Source organism: Diadema antillarum, unplaced genomic scaffold (assembly GCF_040938485.1).
Source record: "Diadema antillarum isolate AM-2024a unplaced genomic scaffold, OU_Dant_1.0 seq00000301_RagTag, whole genome shotgun sequence".
Taxonomy (NCBI): domain Eukaryota; kingdom Metazoa; phylum Echinodermata; class Echinoidea; order Diadematoida; family Diadematidae; genus Diadema; species Diadema antillarum.
In genome coordinates, this window is record NW_027271324.1 from 254,942 (window position 1) to 269,753 (window position 14,812).

At 39.0% G+C, this 14,812-nt stretch overlaps 1 protein-coding gene across 1 annotated transcript in view; it reads right to left on the bottom strand.

Annotated features, from left to right (window-relative positions):
- Positions 1-3,562: 3,562 nt before the first annotated feature.
- Positions 3,563-14,812, bottom strand: part of LOC139730309 (solute carrier organic anion transporter family member 4A1-like) — a 232,162-nt gene continuing 220,912 nt past the window's right edge. The window contains exons 10-11 of the mRNA XM_071641184.1: positions 14,112-14,176; positions 3,563-4,091 (exon numbers count right to left, since the gene is read on the bottom strand). Coding sequence (XP_071497285.1) covers positions 3,829-4,091; positions 14,112-14,176 — 328 coding nt within the window. The 3' untranslated portion in view covers positions 3,563-3,828. The remainder of the gene's footprint in view (positions 4,092-14,111; positions 14,177-14,812) is intronic.

A 14,812-nucleotide genomic window follows, 5' to 3' on the forward strand; every position in this document is an offset into this window, starting at 1 on the left:
ACAAGAAAGTTTGAAGACTTTATACATTTAAAGTGACTTCGGCGCTTTTATTGGAAAGTAAGTCTAGACTCCCCAAACCCCAAATTGTCTCAAGGGGCGACCAATGTTGTACAGAGGCGGATAAATGTTGGTCTGGTCTGTTAGCTTCTCTCCGTACTGGTCGGTGATTAGGTAATCACATAGACACCAAACATCATCAAAATTCCAGAAGTTAGAAAAGAGACTGAATATTGTTTCACAACAATAGTGAATATAAAATGCGGGAGAAGGATAGAATTTACATGGATAATGTCAATGCTGCTAACAACATATTTATTCAACGACCTGCCTTCCCGTAGGTCTGAAATAGAGACTTGATTACGAACAAATTTCTTTTCTTACTACACAATGGAACACATCACTCATCGCTTTAACTCTTTTACACCTTTGGAGACCATTACTTCAGATGTACCATCTTACGCTATAGGAAGGGGAGGGATTTGGTTGGTAGGGAGAAATGATGTTTATGGGTGTGGCCACTTATCTCGACGTCTGCATGGTCGCGGGATGAGGTTCTCGCCTGCATGTCGAGCTCGTCCAAGGGGCTGGGACGTCTGTTAACCGGTCTGCTTCCACTGCCTCAGTAAGCGCGTCATCACCATCACTGTCCACTTTGTATCAGTCTGACAGGGCGCTTCGACATCTCCGATGACACCAGTTGACTATTTGGAGTTCATTACACCCAAGATTAGTGTAAACCAAAGTTCTGTCTTGTCGTGATGTACCGTTTCTCGACTTGTCGTTGTTCACCGGGTAACTCATTAACTCCTGGGCAGTCCAACTAAGATCCTCGTCACATTTACAGTGTCGATAGAGTATAGTTGATTAATATGGAGGGGAGAACGATGTACAAGGAAGGGGATCTCCTGACTCTATCTCTGTGGTCTCCAACTATTCTTGCCCCTTCTCTATCTTCCGGTCTCTCTAATCACGTATCTCTCTCTCTCTCATAACCTGTTCTGCTTTCTCCTCAAACTTCTAAAATATTCTGCAGCCTTTGCTTCACTACATAGTGTGAAGCCGCTCCCATCGTGCTTGCAACTCCAACTTCTCTCACTCCTCTATTTGCTCAAACTTTGTCTTTTATAACAAATTTACTATTGGTATTCTTTCCCTAAAAGTATTTCATTGGCTAAATCTTACTTCGGGGTGTGATCTTCACTGGAAATTTATTTCCTATTGATCAGATATCTTTTCCGTGAAACTCCATTTTCTATGATTCATCTTAATTTCTGATTAACTCGCCCACCGTTTTTTAGTTTCTTTATTTCCTTCTCTGTAACCACTGGTCAAGACTTTATTGTTTCTTGGATAACAAAATGATAAACCAAATGAATACTAGTGTCCTTAGGACGTCCAACGTTATCGTCATCATTGTTCTGGGTCGTTGTCCCTGAATTTGTCTTTGGAATTTCTGTCTGAACCACTCCAATAAAAAGCATTAAAATAAAAGAGAAATTCTGGCAGGAGAGCGACCTTTCAGCCCAGAGGGTCATTCATGTTTAGGGATCAGAGGGCAAAAACACGTCATTCCCGCATTACCGTGGATTGGGGCTTTGGGGATGGAGAGTACAGGGAACTGACCACTAGCAGGGAAAGTAGCCAACTCATAAATTCCTAAGACAAATAACTTTTCTTGGGAGAGGAGAATTGACTAAAAAAAGGAAGTCTAGCTGGAAGCGAAATAAAGGGTTTCATAAACTTCAAAAAGAAGAAAAGACTGATTCATATTGACGTCACAGGGTGACTCGGAAAACACCCGTTATGCTTCTGTTTTCTTTAACTTTCTATCCTATTCTATTCTTTATTATATGTGCTAGTAGCCATTTGGGCTACATAAATATACGGAGGATATTCAACACTTGATGTTAGAGAAGAATGTAACTCAAATTTGGTGGATAGTTCTACTAGTTGCTAGTTTAATTAATGTAAGGTTGTTCAGTACTATTGTCGCGTCAATCTTCGACAATCATTGGAAGATCTTTTTGAGTTTCCGTGCTTTCACTCTAAAGAAGCCTAAAGAAGACTAAATAAATTTTTGAGAATGAATGGACTTTAAATTTGATAAATTCCTCTACTTCAAGACTGAAATGAAAAATTGTCATGACTCTAGGTACTTCTACAACTGAGTCGGATTTTCGTGCTTTTTAATTGCAGAGAAGAATTAGAAAAATACGAAGGTACACGCATTGGAGACTTTTAGAGGTGAATAAAACTGAAATTCATTAAACTCGTCGCTTTATGTTGCACATTTCTGAAATGAAATATATGAGCTATCATTGCAAACCAAGTCACCAGACACTGAGTAAAGGAAAATGAAAGTTATGGCTTTGTAACACAAAAACACTTTCAGGAATGTGTTGAGATTTTTTTTGACTCCTCGGTTCAGGTTTTTTTCTTTTGTGGATATGAACCCTCTAGAAAAGGAGTCGGAAGTATGCAAACTTTGACCTCAGTGTGCTTGTAACGAAAATTAGCTTCGCCAGACACGGAACTGGGTTGGCTAAATTGCTAAATCATCATTTGCTTTTCAGAGAAACAAGAATCCATTATATAATTGATAGGATAACAACAAATTCACGATTTTACATGCAAAACACGTTTGATACAATACATAAGTTAGATAGTGCCTGTTAAAAAAAAAATCTTCGTTCATGTGTAAAATCGCTGTGTGAATTGGTGATTAAAAAAAATCACGATTTTACGTCTAAAACACGTTTGGAACTACTAATACACATGGTTCTCGTTTAACAATGAATCCTGACAAGATCGAATAATTTTCCCAAGTTTATATCTACATAGATTACAGTACATTGATAATTTGGGATTATGCTGTATATGTGATACCTGGTATATTGCTATGAAAGACTTGAATCATTTGCTTCACACTGTACAAATGTATTTGTAAGATCATAACTGCTGATGTATATTTTGACAAACATTTTGACAAACAATTCATTAAACTCGTCGCTTTATGTTGCACATTTTTGAAATGAAATATATGAGCTATCGTTGCAAACCAAGTCACCAGACACTGAGTAAAGGAAAATAAAGGTGCTTGTAACGAAAATTAGCTTCGCCAGACACGGAACTGGGTTGGCTAAATTGCTAAATCATCATTTGCTTTTCAGAGAAACAAGAATCCATTATATAATTGACAGGATAACAACAAATTCACGATTTTACATGCAAAACACGTTTGATACAATACATAAGTTAGATAGTGCCTGTTAAAAAATAAATCCTCGTTCATGTGTAAAATCGCTGTGTGAATTGGTGATTAAAAAAATCACGATTTTACGTCTAAAACACGTTTGGAACTACTAATACACATGGTACTCGTTTAACAATGAATCCTGACAAGATCGAATAATTTTCCCCAAGTTTATATCTACATAGATTACAGTACGTTGATAATTTGGGATTATGCTGTATATGTGATACCTGGTATATTGCTATGAAAGACTTGAATCATTTGCTTCACACTGTACAAATGTATTTGTAAGATTATAACTGCTGACAAACATGTCGGAAATAGCAACCAGTGGGAATCGAACACGTCATCTGCTAGTACTATATTCTGAGCAGCGACAACTATCGCTGGTTGCCGGCAGTGACACAATGAACTTGGAACAAATACCCAGGCTCTGAAATTCTGACATTATGTTCAGTAGTCCAAAGCGGACACGGTTTATCAAATGAAATTGAATGCGATCTCGAGATATTGTCACAATGTAACATCTGGATTTATATGGAAATGCATGTTCCGTGTGTAAGTTGATTAGAGATCTATTGAATCTCAGGCTTGTGTTTGGGCTTGTAAATGTCGCCGGCTTTATTTTCGGCCTCGACTGGCTTGTAAGAGCGGATGGTAATGAAGAAAACAATGATGCTCACGGCCTTGAAGCTCAGGAGGAAGGTAAGGAGTGAATTGGCGAAGGAAGCGTTGTCGTACACTAAACATGCTCCGGCCCCGTCGCACAATGAAATGTCCCACAGGATACAGGCTTGGTCGATCACCAGCCCGAAGATAATTGGACCTGGAGCGGTACCTACGTGGAAGGTGAAGGGATGGCAAAGAAGGCATCAACACAAACTCAATTTATTGTTGACTGCATGATTAAGCGACACCCTTAATATGATACCCTAAAGGGTATCATATATCAATATCAGTCCACATGCATTTCATTGCATAGTTCGTTCTAATTTCAAAATCCTCCAGAGGATGGAAATGAAATTAAATATTGATGGGTCTATTAAATTCGAGGGGTATGGTACGGCACACTTTGGTAAATTGCACATTTTGGTAAATGACCGAAATGTGCAGGACATTGACGGCACATTTTGGTAACTTTTTGCTCCTCCACAATCATCACAAAAACAAATTGTAAGTGCAGTTGGTTTTTATCCCCACCGAATGAGTTCGCCAGCCTAAAGGCCGTGTCACACCTTTCCGGGCAAGCTACGCGGGCTTGTTGCGAGTAAGGTTTTTCCAGCACGCAGGAAAATTATCTCGCCCGTAGTTGCCCGGAGGTGCGCACGCAAGTCCGACTTACCCGCAGCCAAGTTTTGAGCAGCACCTCGCAGGCAACTCCCTAGTCTAGCAGGCGACGTATTTTTTAGCCTAAATCAGTCCTTGATTGCCAGTCAATAGAGGGCGCGACGTTGTGGAAGTCTAGTCGACTAAAAATACGTCTAGTAAGAAACCTCCGTATAGAGGCGTGGAACCGGGCGTGGAAAGACAGTTGTCTGTTATCAAATCTCGAAATTCCATTGGTTGAGCACCAGTGTCAATCAAAGCGCATCGCAGAGCCCGAAGGAATTCTAGTCTACTCTCCTAGGTATAATACAGATTGCCTTTCTGTAAGAATATAATTTCCCTGTTTCTTTCACATCATTATAGTATTTTGTCATTCTTTCCCATTCATTTTGAGGTGTTTTATATCTCACTTTACTTAAAAAATAAAAGAATGCTAGCAGTCAATGCAACAACATGCATTTGAAAATTCATGAGGGTTCTGCACGTGGTGAACTCCAAAATTACTGCCGAATGCAAACCTTTCACTGTTGTTGTAAAGTATAGAGATATTCACTGTGATTGTCAGTTTTGACAATGTAATTGATGATATTTCTCCCATTGGTGATTTTTTTCACTTTGAAATTCTCTATATTTTCATATTAAATCTATTATGACATTTGGTAAACATCAATAAAATCTGCCGTCAAGATAACAATCTCTATTGTCATGCACCATCGACATTAAAGAGGCATTTCCGGACGTTTTCTTGGGTGATCACACTGTTATAGGAAAACTCGTCCATGGTACATTTCTTGTGAAAGGGAAGGAGGATCTGCGACACAAAAGGATTCCTGCTAAGGCAAACACATTCTTTGCAATCATGAAATTACGAGACGCCTGTCTTACAGAAGGCTCACTGATGGCGGTACTGGTATACCATTGAAGGGAAGTCGATGCGGATTAACATTTACTACACGAATATGTAGACGAGGACATCTCTTCTGTCAATTCGGAATGCATGCATATGCAGAAAAAAATGTGAAGTTGAATTGAATAACACCAACAAATATGTGGATGATGCACAAAAAACAACATGTGAGGAAAGTGGGAAAGCTATTGTTAATAATTGAAAATACTTATTTGTTTGTTTAGATCTGTCAGAAATAAACTCTACCCATCATTCTTGACAGGATTTGATTGATACTGTTTTCTTTCATTTTCTTTGTCGAAGGTATTCAAAGGATCGTTAATCCGAAAACGAAATGAACTTTTTCTAGAGACCTAAAACTGTGATATAACAAAAGGTATGATACTACGCTGTGAAAATTGAACGAAAAGAGGCATATAACACCACAGAGAGAGAGAAAAAAAGAGATAAGGATGGAGAGAAGGATGTGGAAAATACACAAACACCCCGATACACTCACTGGCGAACTCGAATACAATTATACAATTTGCAAATTGCATTGTTAATGGAAACACAAACAATTTCTCCCTCTGCGCCGTATGCTCCCATACTCATCTATGACATACTCATATGATGAGCCATGCATGTGTGACCCGTGGAATGAGTACACGAATCTCACACCTGACGTAGAAACAATTGAGTATATGAATATAAGAACGACCCAAGTCCATGGAAGACCATTTCGAGTAAACGTAAAAAAAACTTCATATCTTTTTTATTTGTCCAATAATATAATATAATAATATATGTGATGGGAAGGCAACATTGCATATACAAATTAGAACATATATTATTATGACAATTAACATTTACATTAATTGTGGAGAGGCCATTTTGTGTGATGGACTTGGGTCGTTCTTTGATTCATATGGACTTGGGTCGTTCTATGATTCATATACATGATAGTCTGCTATAGAGATGAGAGGACGAGAGAGGGCGCTATGATATGAACGTAAGAATGACCCAAGTCCTTCATTCTTACATTCATATAAGATTTAACTCATTTATTTCAGGCACTTCCGGGGGTAATTAGGATTTATCATTTATACACAAGATGAGTCCATGCATAAGCTACAATTTTCCATGTCAAACTGAATTTGGCCAAAAATTGGACTTGGGTCGTTCTTATATTCAGGTCTTCAATTATTACAAGAGGCCACGTAAAAGCCCCCCCCCCCCAAAAAAAAAAAAAAAAATAAATAAATAAATAAAAAGTCACGCATGCGTGTACTGATTATACCCTCTCGAGACTACTGGGTACACCATTGATCATTATCAGCCCCTTCCCACCCTCATATAACAAATATACAGAAACGATGATCCCCCTCCTTCCCGACAATCCTGGTTTCTCCACAGATAGATATAATGTTCGGATTAACGAACCTTCATTGTGGGATTGACGAAGTTTAATTCATGCTGGGATTAGCAAACCTTATTACATTTTTTGATTAATGAATCACTGGAAAACCGGACCTTGCTTCGTTTTAACAAACCTCCGGAAAATGCGAACATTTATTTTCAGGCCATCACACCTTCGGAATGACAACCCACATATAATTTTCAGATCAATAAACTTTACGAATTATGAGCTCTATTTCATTTTCGGAATATCGAAAGGGTCTACTTTTGAGATCCTGTTATGTGTGTACACATATAACCCTGTTTGAACTCAAATCCTTCACATAGGGGTGACGAAATCAGTTTCATCAAGAATATTGCTAAAACACACTTTTGTCAGAATTGCACCAATCGCAATGTGCGATGGTAACAAATAACCTCCACTTGGCATGGGATTTATGTTTTTGTTCTGAAGCAAAGCCGATGAAGCATTGAAATGTTGTAGCTTCATGGCTGATGTACGACTCTTTATTCGCAATACCAAGAGATATCCTCGATCTGACAAATTCTTTGATTAACGTGGTGAATAGGCATTTCAGATGGGTATACGAAATGGCAACTTCAGACTTCCGGGAGCACTGGAGAGCAGGCAACAGTGTAGAGTTGGTGGATGACCGTTTACAGTAAAATACACGCTTGTGACAAATGTGGTGTAGTGGGATTATTTCCCTAGGAAAAGAGTTTAGTTTTGTTCATGATGCTGTGGCGTTTTTGTTCATGATGGAATTATGGTCACTTTCAATGTCTTCGACAAACCAGAGAACAAGAAATAATATATGAGGTATATAATAACAAATAACCTCCGAATGATATGAGATTTAATGTTAAAGTCCTAAATGTTTGTTTTAAATGCATGACACAGTCATGACAGTTGTAAATAATAGGTGACGAAAAAAGGCTGCGAAATCCTGCCGCCCAGGATATGACTAGGCGATATATCAAATTGTTAGACCACTTTGCTTAGAATTGTATTTTGCTCAATGTGCTATGTCAAGAAGTCTTCCGTTGGACAGGTGCTTTCGATAAAAGTCCTTAAATATATAACACAGTTGTAAATAAAGGGTGACAAAATCGACTAAGCGTTGATTAAACTTCTTAATAAGTAAAGTGGTATTACTTGTTGACGAATTACCTAAGCATGCTGTGGGATGAATCGATTTCGTCATCATTGTAGATTTTTTCGTTACCAAGAGATATGGCTTTCGATTCGAGGGCTCAAATACACGAGGCAGCCGTAAACAAACGTGAAAAAGACGATAACAGCGCTGGCGAAATCATTCTGGTCTAAATATGGTTGGGAGATGCAAGAACTCATGCCACTTTGCTAAGAATTGCAGACTTGTTAATGTGCGATATCAAGCAGTTTCCTCCATGAGACACGTCCTTTGGTTTAAGGGCTTTAAGTAGGCTTACGTGAGAAAGTTGTAAATAAGGGCATCAAAAAGGGCGGAAACGGTGACAAAAATTAATCCCCCAAGAATTTGCTTAGGTAACGTACAACCATATACCACTTTACTTAGAATTGTGCAATATCAAGAGGTTTAATCTAGGAGAAATGTGCGTTGGATTAGAAGGCTGATTTACATGAGAAGGTTGTGAATAAAAGGTAACTGTAACCATTACGAAATTAATTTGGTCAAGAATATGCTCAAGTTTCCACCAAGAGGTTAGAGGAATCAAATACATGAGACATGAAAAAGGTGAAAACGGTGACGTTATCCAGAACTGTAACATAAATTTATTGGAAGTTATTTGTTACCATTGCCCATTAGGAAGAGTGCAGATCTAATATAAATTGTTAGTGTACCCATGGACCTACCACACACATGGACTAGTAAGGAAGGTCTTTCTTGATCCCATCATCACCGCCGCCACCTGATTATGTGCATCTTAATTAGTATGTTCATGTGCTTGGATAATGACGATTGTGACATCGTGCATCGACACTGACAAAAGAAAGATTTCTCTCATTGCAGCCTAATTTTGCTGAGATGCCTTTTCAGACTCAATTGCCTGTGAATAAACACCGATGAAAGGGAGCAGCAAACCCAAGAGCATGACAGTTTTCCTATCACAATATTGAAAATTACTGAAGTGGACACTTGTGGACAAGCATGTAACATGGCTTCCTGATGGGACATATAAGTCATCTACGGTTAATGTCCATGTTAACTCTGGAACAATGTGCGAAAAATAGGAAAAATTAGATTACAAATCACAACCAACCTGCCAAAATAATTGATTCCTCTTGTAAAGTACGCGCACTTCGCAAATGAAATTATTTGAGCGATAATTTTACAATGTACACTACAACTACACATGCATTTTTCTTGATTGCGTTCTGCGCATTAAATTTTTAGATTCTCAAAGTTCTGTGTTGTTTTTTATCCAGGCTGGCTGTCGGCGGTAATGATAAGATCAAAGCAGGAAAGCATGTTTAAAATGCTTTTGTGCCACTTTTGACAGAAACAGGTGCATGAAACAATTAACGAGCGATGAACGTCCATGTGTAGTAGGTCCATGGTGTACCAATATCAAGGGCAAAACTGCTTTCGTCATCTTTGCCGCCTGCTCTCGAAAGTCTAAAGCTACCCTTCTGGTACCCAATGGGAAATGTCAATTCGGCACGTTAATGAAAGGATTTATCGAATCGAGATTATCTCTTGTTATTGCTTATTCAAAACCGTGCATCTTTGGAGCTATGACAATTTACTACTTTGCTTCACCATATTCTGGAAACTAATTCATCGGAAAATTTATATTTAAAATTCTAACCCAGTTATATTAATCATTTATTTGAAGAAACTCTAGATATTGTACATTGAGAAAAGTAATATAACGACTTACAGTGCAATTCTAAAGCATATTTAGGGTAGAATTGGTTTTGTTACCTTAATAATATTTTATTTACAACTTTTCTTGTAGTTAAACATACAATCATATAGATCTCATGTCAGGTAGACAACAAAATGGTAAATAGTTTATTCCTATCGCGTATTGAGATTGGTGTAATTCTGACAAAAGTGTCAATATTCTGGACGAAACTGACTTTGTCACCCTATGTGAAGGATTTGAGTTCACAAAGGGTTGTGTCTCGGTGATGGTGAATTTTTGTTTTTTGTTCGTTTGTTTTTTTTTTTTAAAATGCCTCCGCCACGAAGTGTCGCCGGAGGCATTATGTTTTCGGGTTGTTCGTCCGTCCGTTCGTAATCAATTTTGAGCACAGCGTAACTAAAAACCATTGCATGTATGAATCTTGGCATGTATATTCATGAGTAGGTGAAGTTGTGCCTATCACATTGCTCAAGATCAAAGGTAAAAAGATCAAGGTCAAATGCACAAAATTTCACTATTTTCCCCATATCTATGCAATGCCTGATGGTAGTTTCTTGAAACTTTTGTGCATACATGAACTACCAAATGAAGATTCTCCAGAGGGAGTTTTGTGTCGTGAAATCCAAGGTCAAAGGTCAAAGTTCAATTCAAATTTTTAAAATTTCTCTTTTTCCTCCATATCTAACAAAAGGATGAAGATATCTTCATGGAACGTATGGATGCACTGACTGGCAGTGACTATGTAGGCAATGTAGGGGTCATGGGTCAAAGGTCAGCGGTCAGAGGTCAAGGTCAACGCTTTCACTATTTTCCTCTTATCTATGAGATGCCTGCAGTATTTTTCTTGAAACTTAGTGTATGTAAGTATTACCAAATAGAGATTCTCTAGGAAGTTCCCTGTCATAAGGTCAAAAGGTCAAAGGTCAAGTGAAAGTGCTAAATTTTACTTCTCACTAAAATTTATGAAAGGGTCAATAGTTAGGTAAAAATCCTCAAATCCCTAAATACCCTCACTCTTAAACAAAATAGCCATTCATCCAATTAAACCTAGTTCAAGGAAAGTGAACATTCAACACATTTGTGACAAACCTGGCATTTTAATATTTTTCCGATAGGTATTACTGTCATCACACGTCAAGACATTATACTATAAATCTATTAAGAGAACCATACATCATGGCGGAGGCATACCAGTCGCCACAACGACATTTCTAGTTGCTTTTTTTTTTTAGCCTTTAGGTGGCCTCTTAGTGTAATAATTGTTTCTACGCCATACATGGCTCATCCTAATGATGTTGCACGTGAGTATGGGTGTATATAACTGTTTTTTTTTTCATTTATAATGCAATATTTACAACTACGATTGTATTCCGGTTCGCCAGTGAGTGTGTGTATCGGTATAGTGTTTGTGTGTTTTTAAATACGTGTGCGTGTGTGTATGTGTGTGTGCGTGGGTGTGTGTGTGTGTGTGGGGGTGTACTTGTGCGTGTTTTTGTTCAATTTCCACTGCGTAATATCCTACTTCTTTGTAACATGACCATATTTGGTCACTAAAGACAGTTATAACTTCATCTTCGGAATTACCAACCCTATTTCGTCTTCGGATTAACGATCCTTCTTGTCATAAAAGGCAGACAGAGTTTATCTCTGACAGATCTAAACAAATTTGTACATACGTAATCAACAATTCATGGCTTTCCTCTGAACGAGATGTTTCTCTTGAAAATGGTACCAGAGGCTTCAATTGAGCCACATGGGTCTTTTCTGGCGTTTTTGACGTGGTCGTAGATTTTGTGCGTTGTGCGTTGTGTTCTAATTTCGTAACATGTCGTGTTTTTGTTCATTTTGTGTGTGTTTGTTTGTGTGTGTGTGTGTGTGTGCACCATCGACATAGGTTAGCTCGTTAATGATATTTAATTCAGCTTCACATTTCTTACATAGGCATGCATTTTTAATGGCCAGAAGAGATGTCCTTATCTATATATTTAGGTTCAAAAGTGTGAATCAGTACCTATATCGTTGAGCCTTCTGTGAAACTTGCGTCTCGTAATTTCATGACTGCAAAGAATGCACCATATTCCTCTGGCACTTTGGCTTTGCAGGAATCCTTTTGTGTTGCAGATCGTCTCTTTTCCCTTTCACAAGAAATGTTTCTAGGACGGGTTTTGCTATGACAGTGTGATCACCCAAGAAAACGTCCGGAAATGCCTGTTTAATGTCGATGGTGCATGGCGAGAGAGATTGTTATCTTGACGGCAGATTTTATTGATATTTAGCAAATAGCTTAATAGATTTGATATGAAAATACTTTCAAAACTGCCAATCACAGTGAATACCTTGTAGACTTTACAACAACAGTGAAAGGTTTGCATTCGGCAATAATTTTGGAGTAGTTTTCACGTGCAGAACCCTCATGAATTTTCAAATGCATGTCGTTGCATTGACTGCTATCATTCTTTTATTTGAAGTAAGGTAAGATGTTATACACCTCAAAATGACTGGAAAAAGAATTGCAAAATACTATAATGATGTGAACGAGACAGGGAATATCTATTTTCATTGAAAGACAATCTGTATTATACTAGAATTATACTAGACTAGAATTCCTTCGGGCTCTACGATGTGTTTTGATTGACACTGGTGCTCATCCAATGAAACTTAGATATTGAAGACTGGCAACTGTCTTTCCACGCCTGGTTCCACGCCTCTATTCGGAGGTTTCTTACTAGACGTATTTTTAATCGACTAGACTTCCACACCGTTGCGCCCTTTAATACGGTCGCCTGCTAGACTAGCAACTCCGACGCAGGTAATTCGCAGTCCCCGTATGCGATCAGCGCGGCCAAGATAATGACATTCTGTCATTTCTGTTGGACTTCTGCCATTCCTTCAGATGAATTTCTGAGTTGTCAGCCCCCACGCGCCTGGCACGTAGGTCACAGAGAATACCCGCAAGAAGAACATAAGTAGCACGCATCCAGCAAGTAAGACACATGCACAACTCGCCCAAATCCTTGTCCGCCCTCAGAAATTGTCTGGTATGCTGGAAAATCCTCACACGCACCAAGCCGCGTAGCTTGCCCGGAAAGGAGTGACAAGGCCTTAATATGGTTACTGGTAAAAGGGATTTGCGTGCGCACCTCCGGGCGACTACGGATGAGATACGTGCTAGGTACTGTTACGTGCAGGTCATCTGCGGGGATCTCCGGATAGTAAAAATTGTTCTTCGCAAGTCGCACGCAAGTAGGGATTTGTCAGCACGCAGGAAAATTTTCTGCAGGCAGACAAGAATGTTTAAGAGTTTCGCACTTGTGTCTTATTTGCTAGACGCGTGCTACTTACCTTCTACTTGCGTGTATTCCGTTTGACCTGCGTGAAAACTTTGAAACCGATCCGTTTTCTGTTACGAGCGACTTACGGGTATGCGAAGTACCTGCGTTGGAGTTGTCTGCAAGGTGCTGCCGGAAAGGGTCTCCTACTCGTGTTCTGCGTGTACCCCCGCAACTCACTCGGAACAATTTTTGAAAATGCTCAAGACCTTGTTATACCATATCTGGGGAAGTTTGACTTGCGGGGAAGCAAATTTGCTACCCGGAGCTCTCCGCAGTTGGTCCGCACCAGACAGTATCTCGTGCGTATCTCGCCTGTATTTGCCCGGAGGTGCGCACGCAAGTCCGATTTACCCCGCAGCTAAGTTAACAGCATGACCAAAACATTTTCCGGGTGAGCCGTGGGAATTACCCGCAGAGGTACACGCAGAACGCCAGTAGGAGGCCCTTAGCGGCAGCACCTCCCACGCATGTATTTCGCAGTTCCCGTATGCCGTCAAATTAATGACATTCTGTGGTACTTCTGCCATTCCTTCAGAGGAATTCCTTCACTGACTTGTCAGCCCCACGCACTTGGCACGCAGGTCACACAGCATACAAGCACGAAAAGCAATCGCAAAAGCTTACTCAAGCCTTCAGCTCGGGTGAGCTAAATAAGTGTCTTGCCCGTCTTTACTGCAGGACCATATCACCTTAATTCCTTGACTGTATCATAAATCTCAAGCCCATCCATGGGTTTTTAGTTCAGTTACCAAAATGTGCAGGCAAATCCACTTTTAACTGCACATGTTGGTAACAGTTGATCCCGTCAGGTATAGGTTTACTATCGGCACATTTTTGGTAAATTACCAAAATGTGCATTTACCAAAATGTGCCGTAACAGGGTATTCGTGCTTATTGTGTATTAACCTACGAACAACACTGGAATTCTGTGCAGAAGTGTGTACAAGCATAGGCTAGATATCAATTGATAGTGTATGGATTGCTCTGCAAGAAAGCCTGTTGTAAGGCGACATTGGCCTACCTAATCCACCGTAGAACAAGGACTGGACGCCAAGAGCAAATGCTCGCTGAGAACTCGAAACACATCTACAAGGCAACGATAGAGAAAAATAAAGAAGTTATAACAATACCTTGAAAACGAAACGTTACTGAATTCAATAGTTTATTTATTTATTTCCATCATCAAACAAAAGGGGACATTGTCCAAAGTGGTACAATTTTTCAATTTGTCTTTCATTCGTCTGATAAAGGCATTTTTTTTTCCAAATACAATATAAAGTATAATTATGCACGAATGATGTCATAAAAAGAAACAATGCACTTTGCCATGGCAACAAAAATAGTAAATAATCATAACGATGGAAAACAGTGTTCCACTAAAAAGCCAAGCTTCTAAGACGTGGAACACTGGAACAAAACAACAGCACCAATTTGTTATACCAATAGAACATATTCATTTTAAATTCGTGTAGTTACTATTGTACATTTACTCATTGATATAAGATGCTGATACTAAACGATACTTACTATGCTATTAGAATGCAAACATATAAACTATATATCATATCACATTTATGGCACAGACACTATAGGGCCAGGTATACCAGGAAAATTGACCAGAAAGGAAGATATACAATCGGCCACACAAAACATAACGACAACAAAAACAACAATAACACAAAACACAGAAATAACAGAAATAACAGAATTCTGCGGAGCACG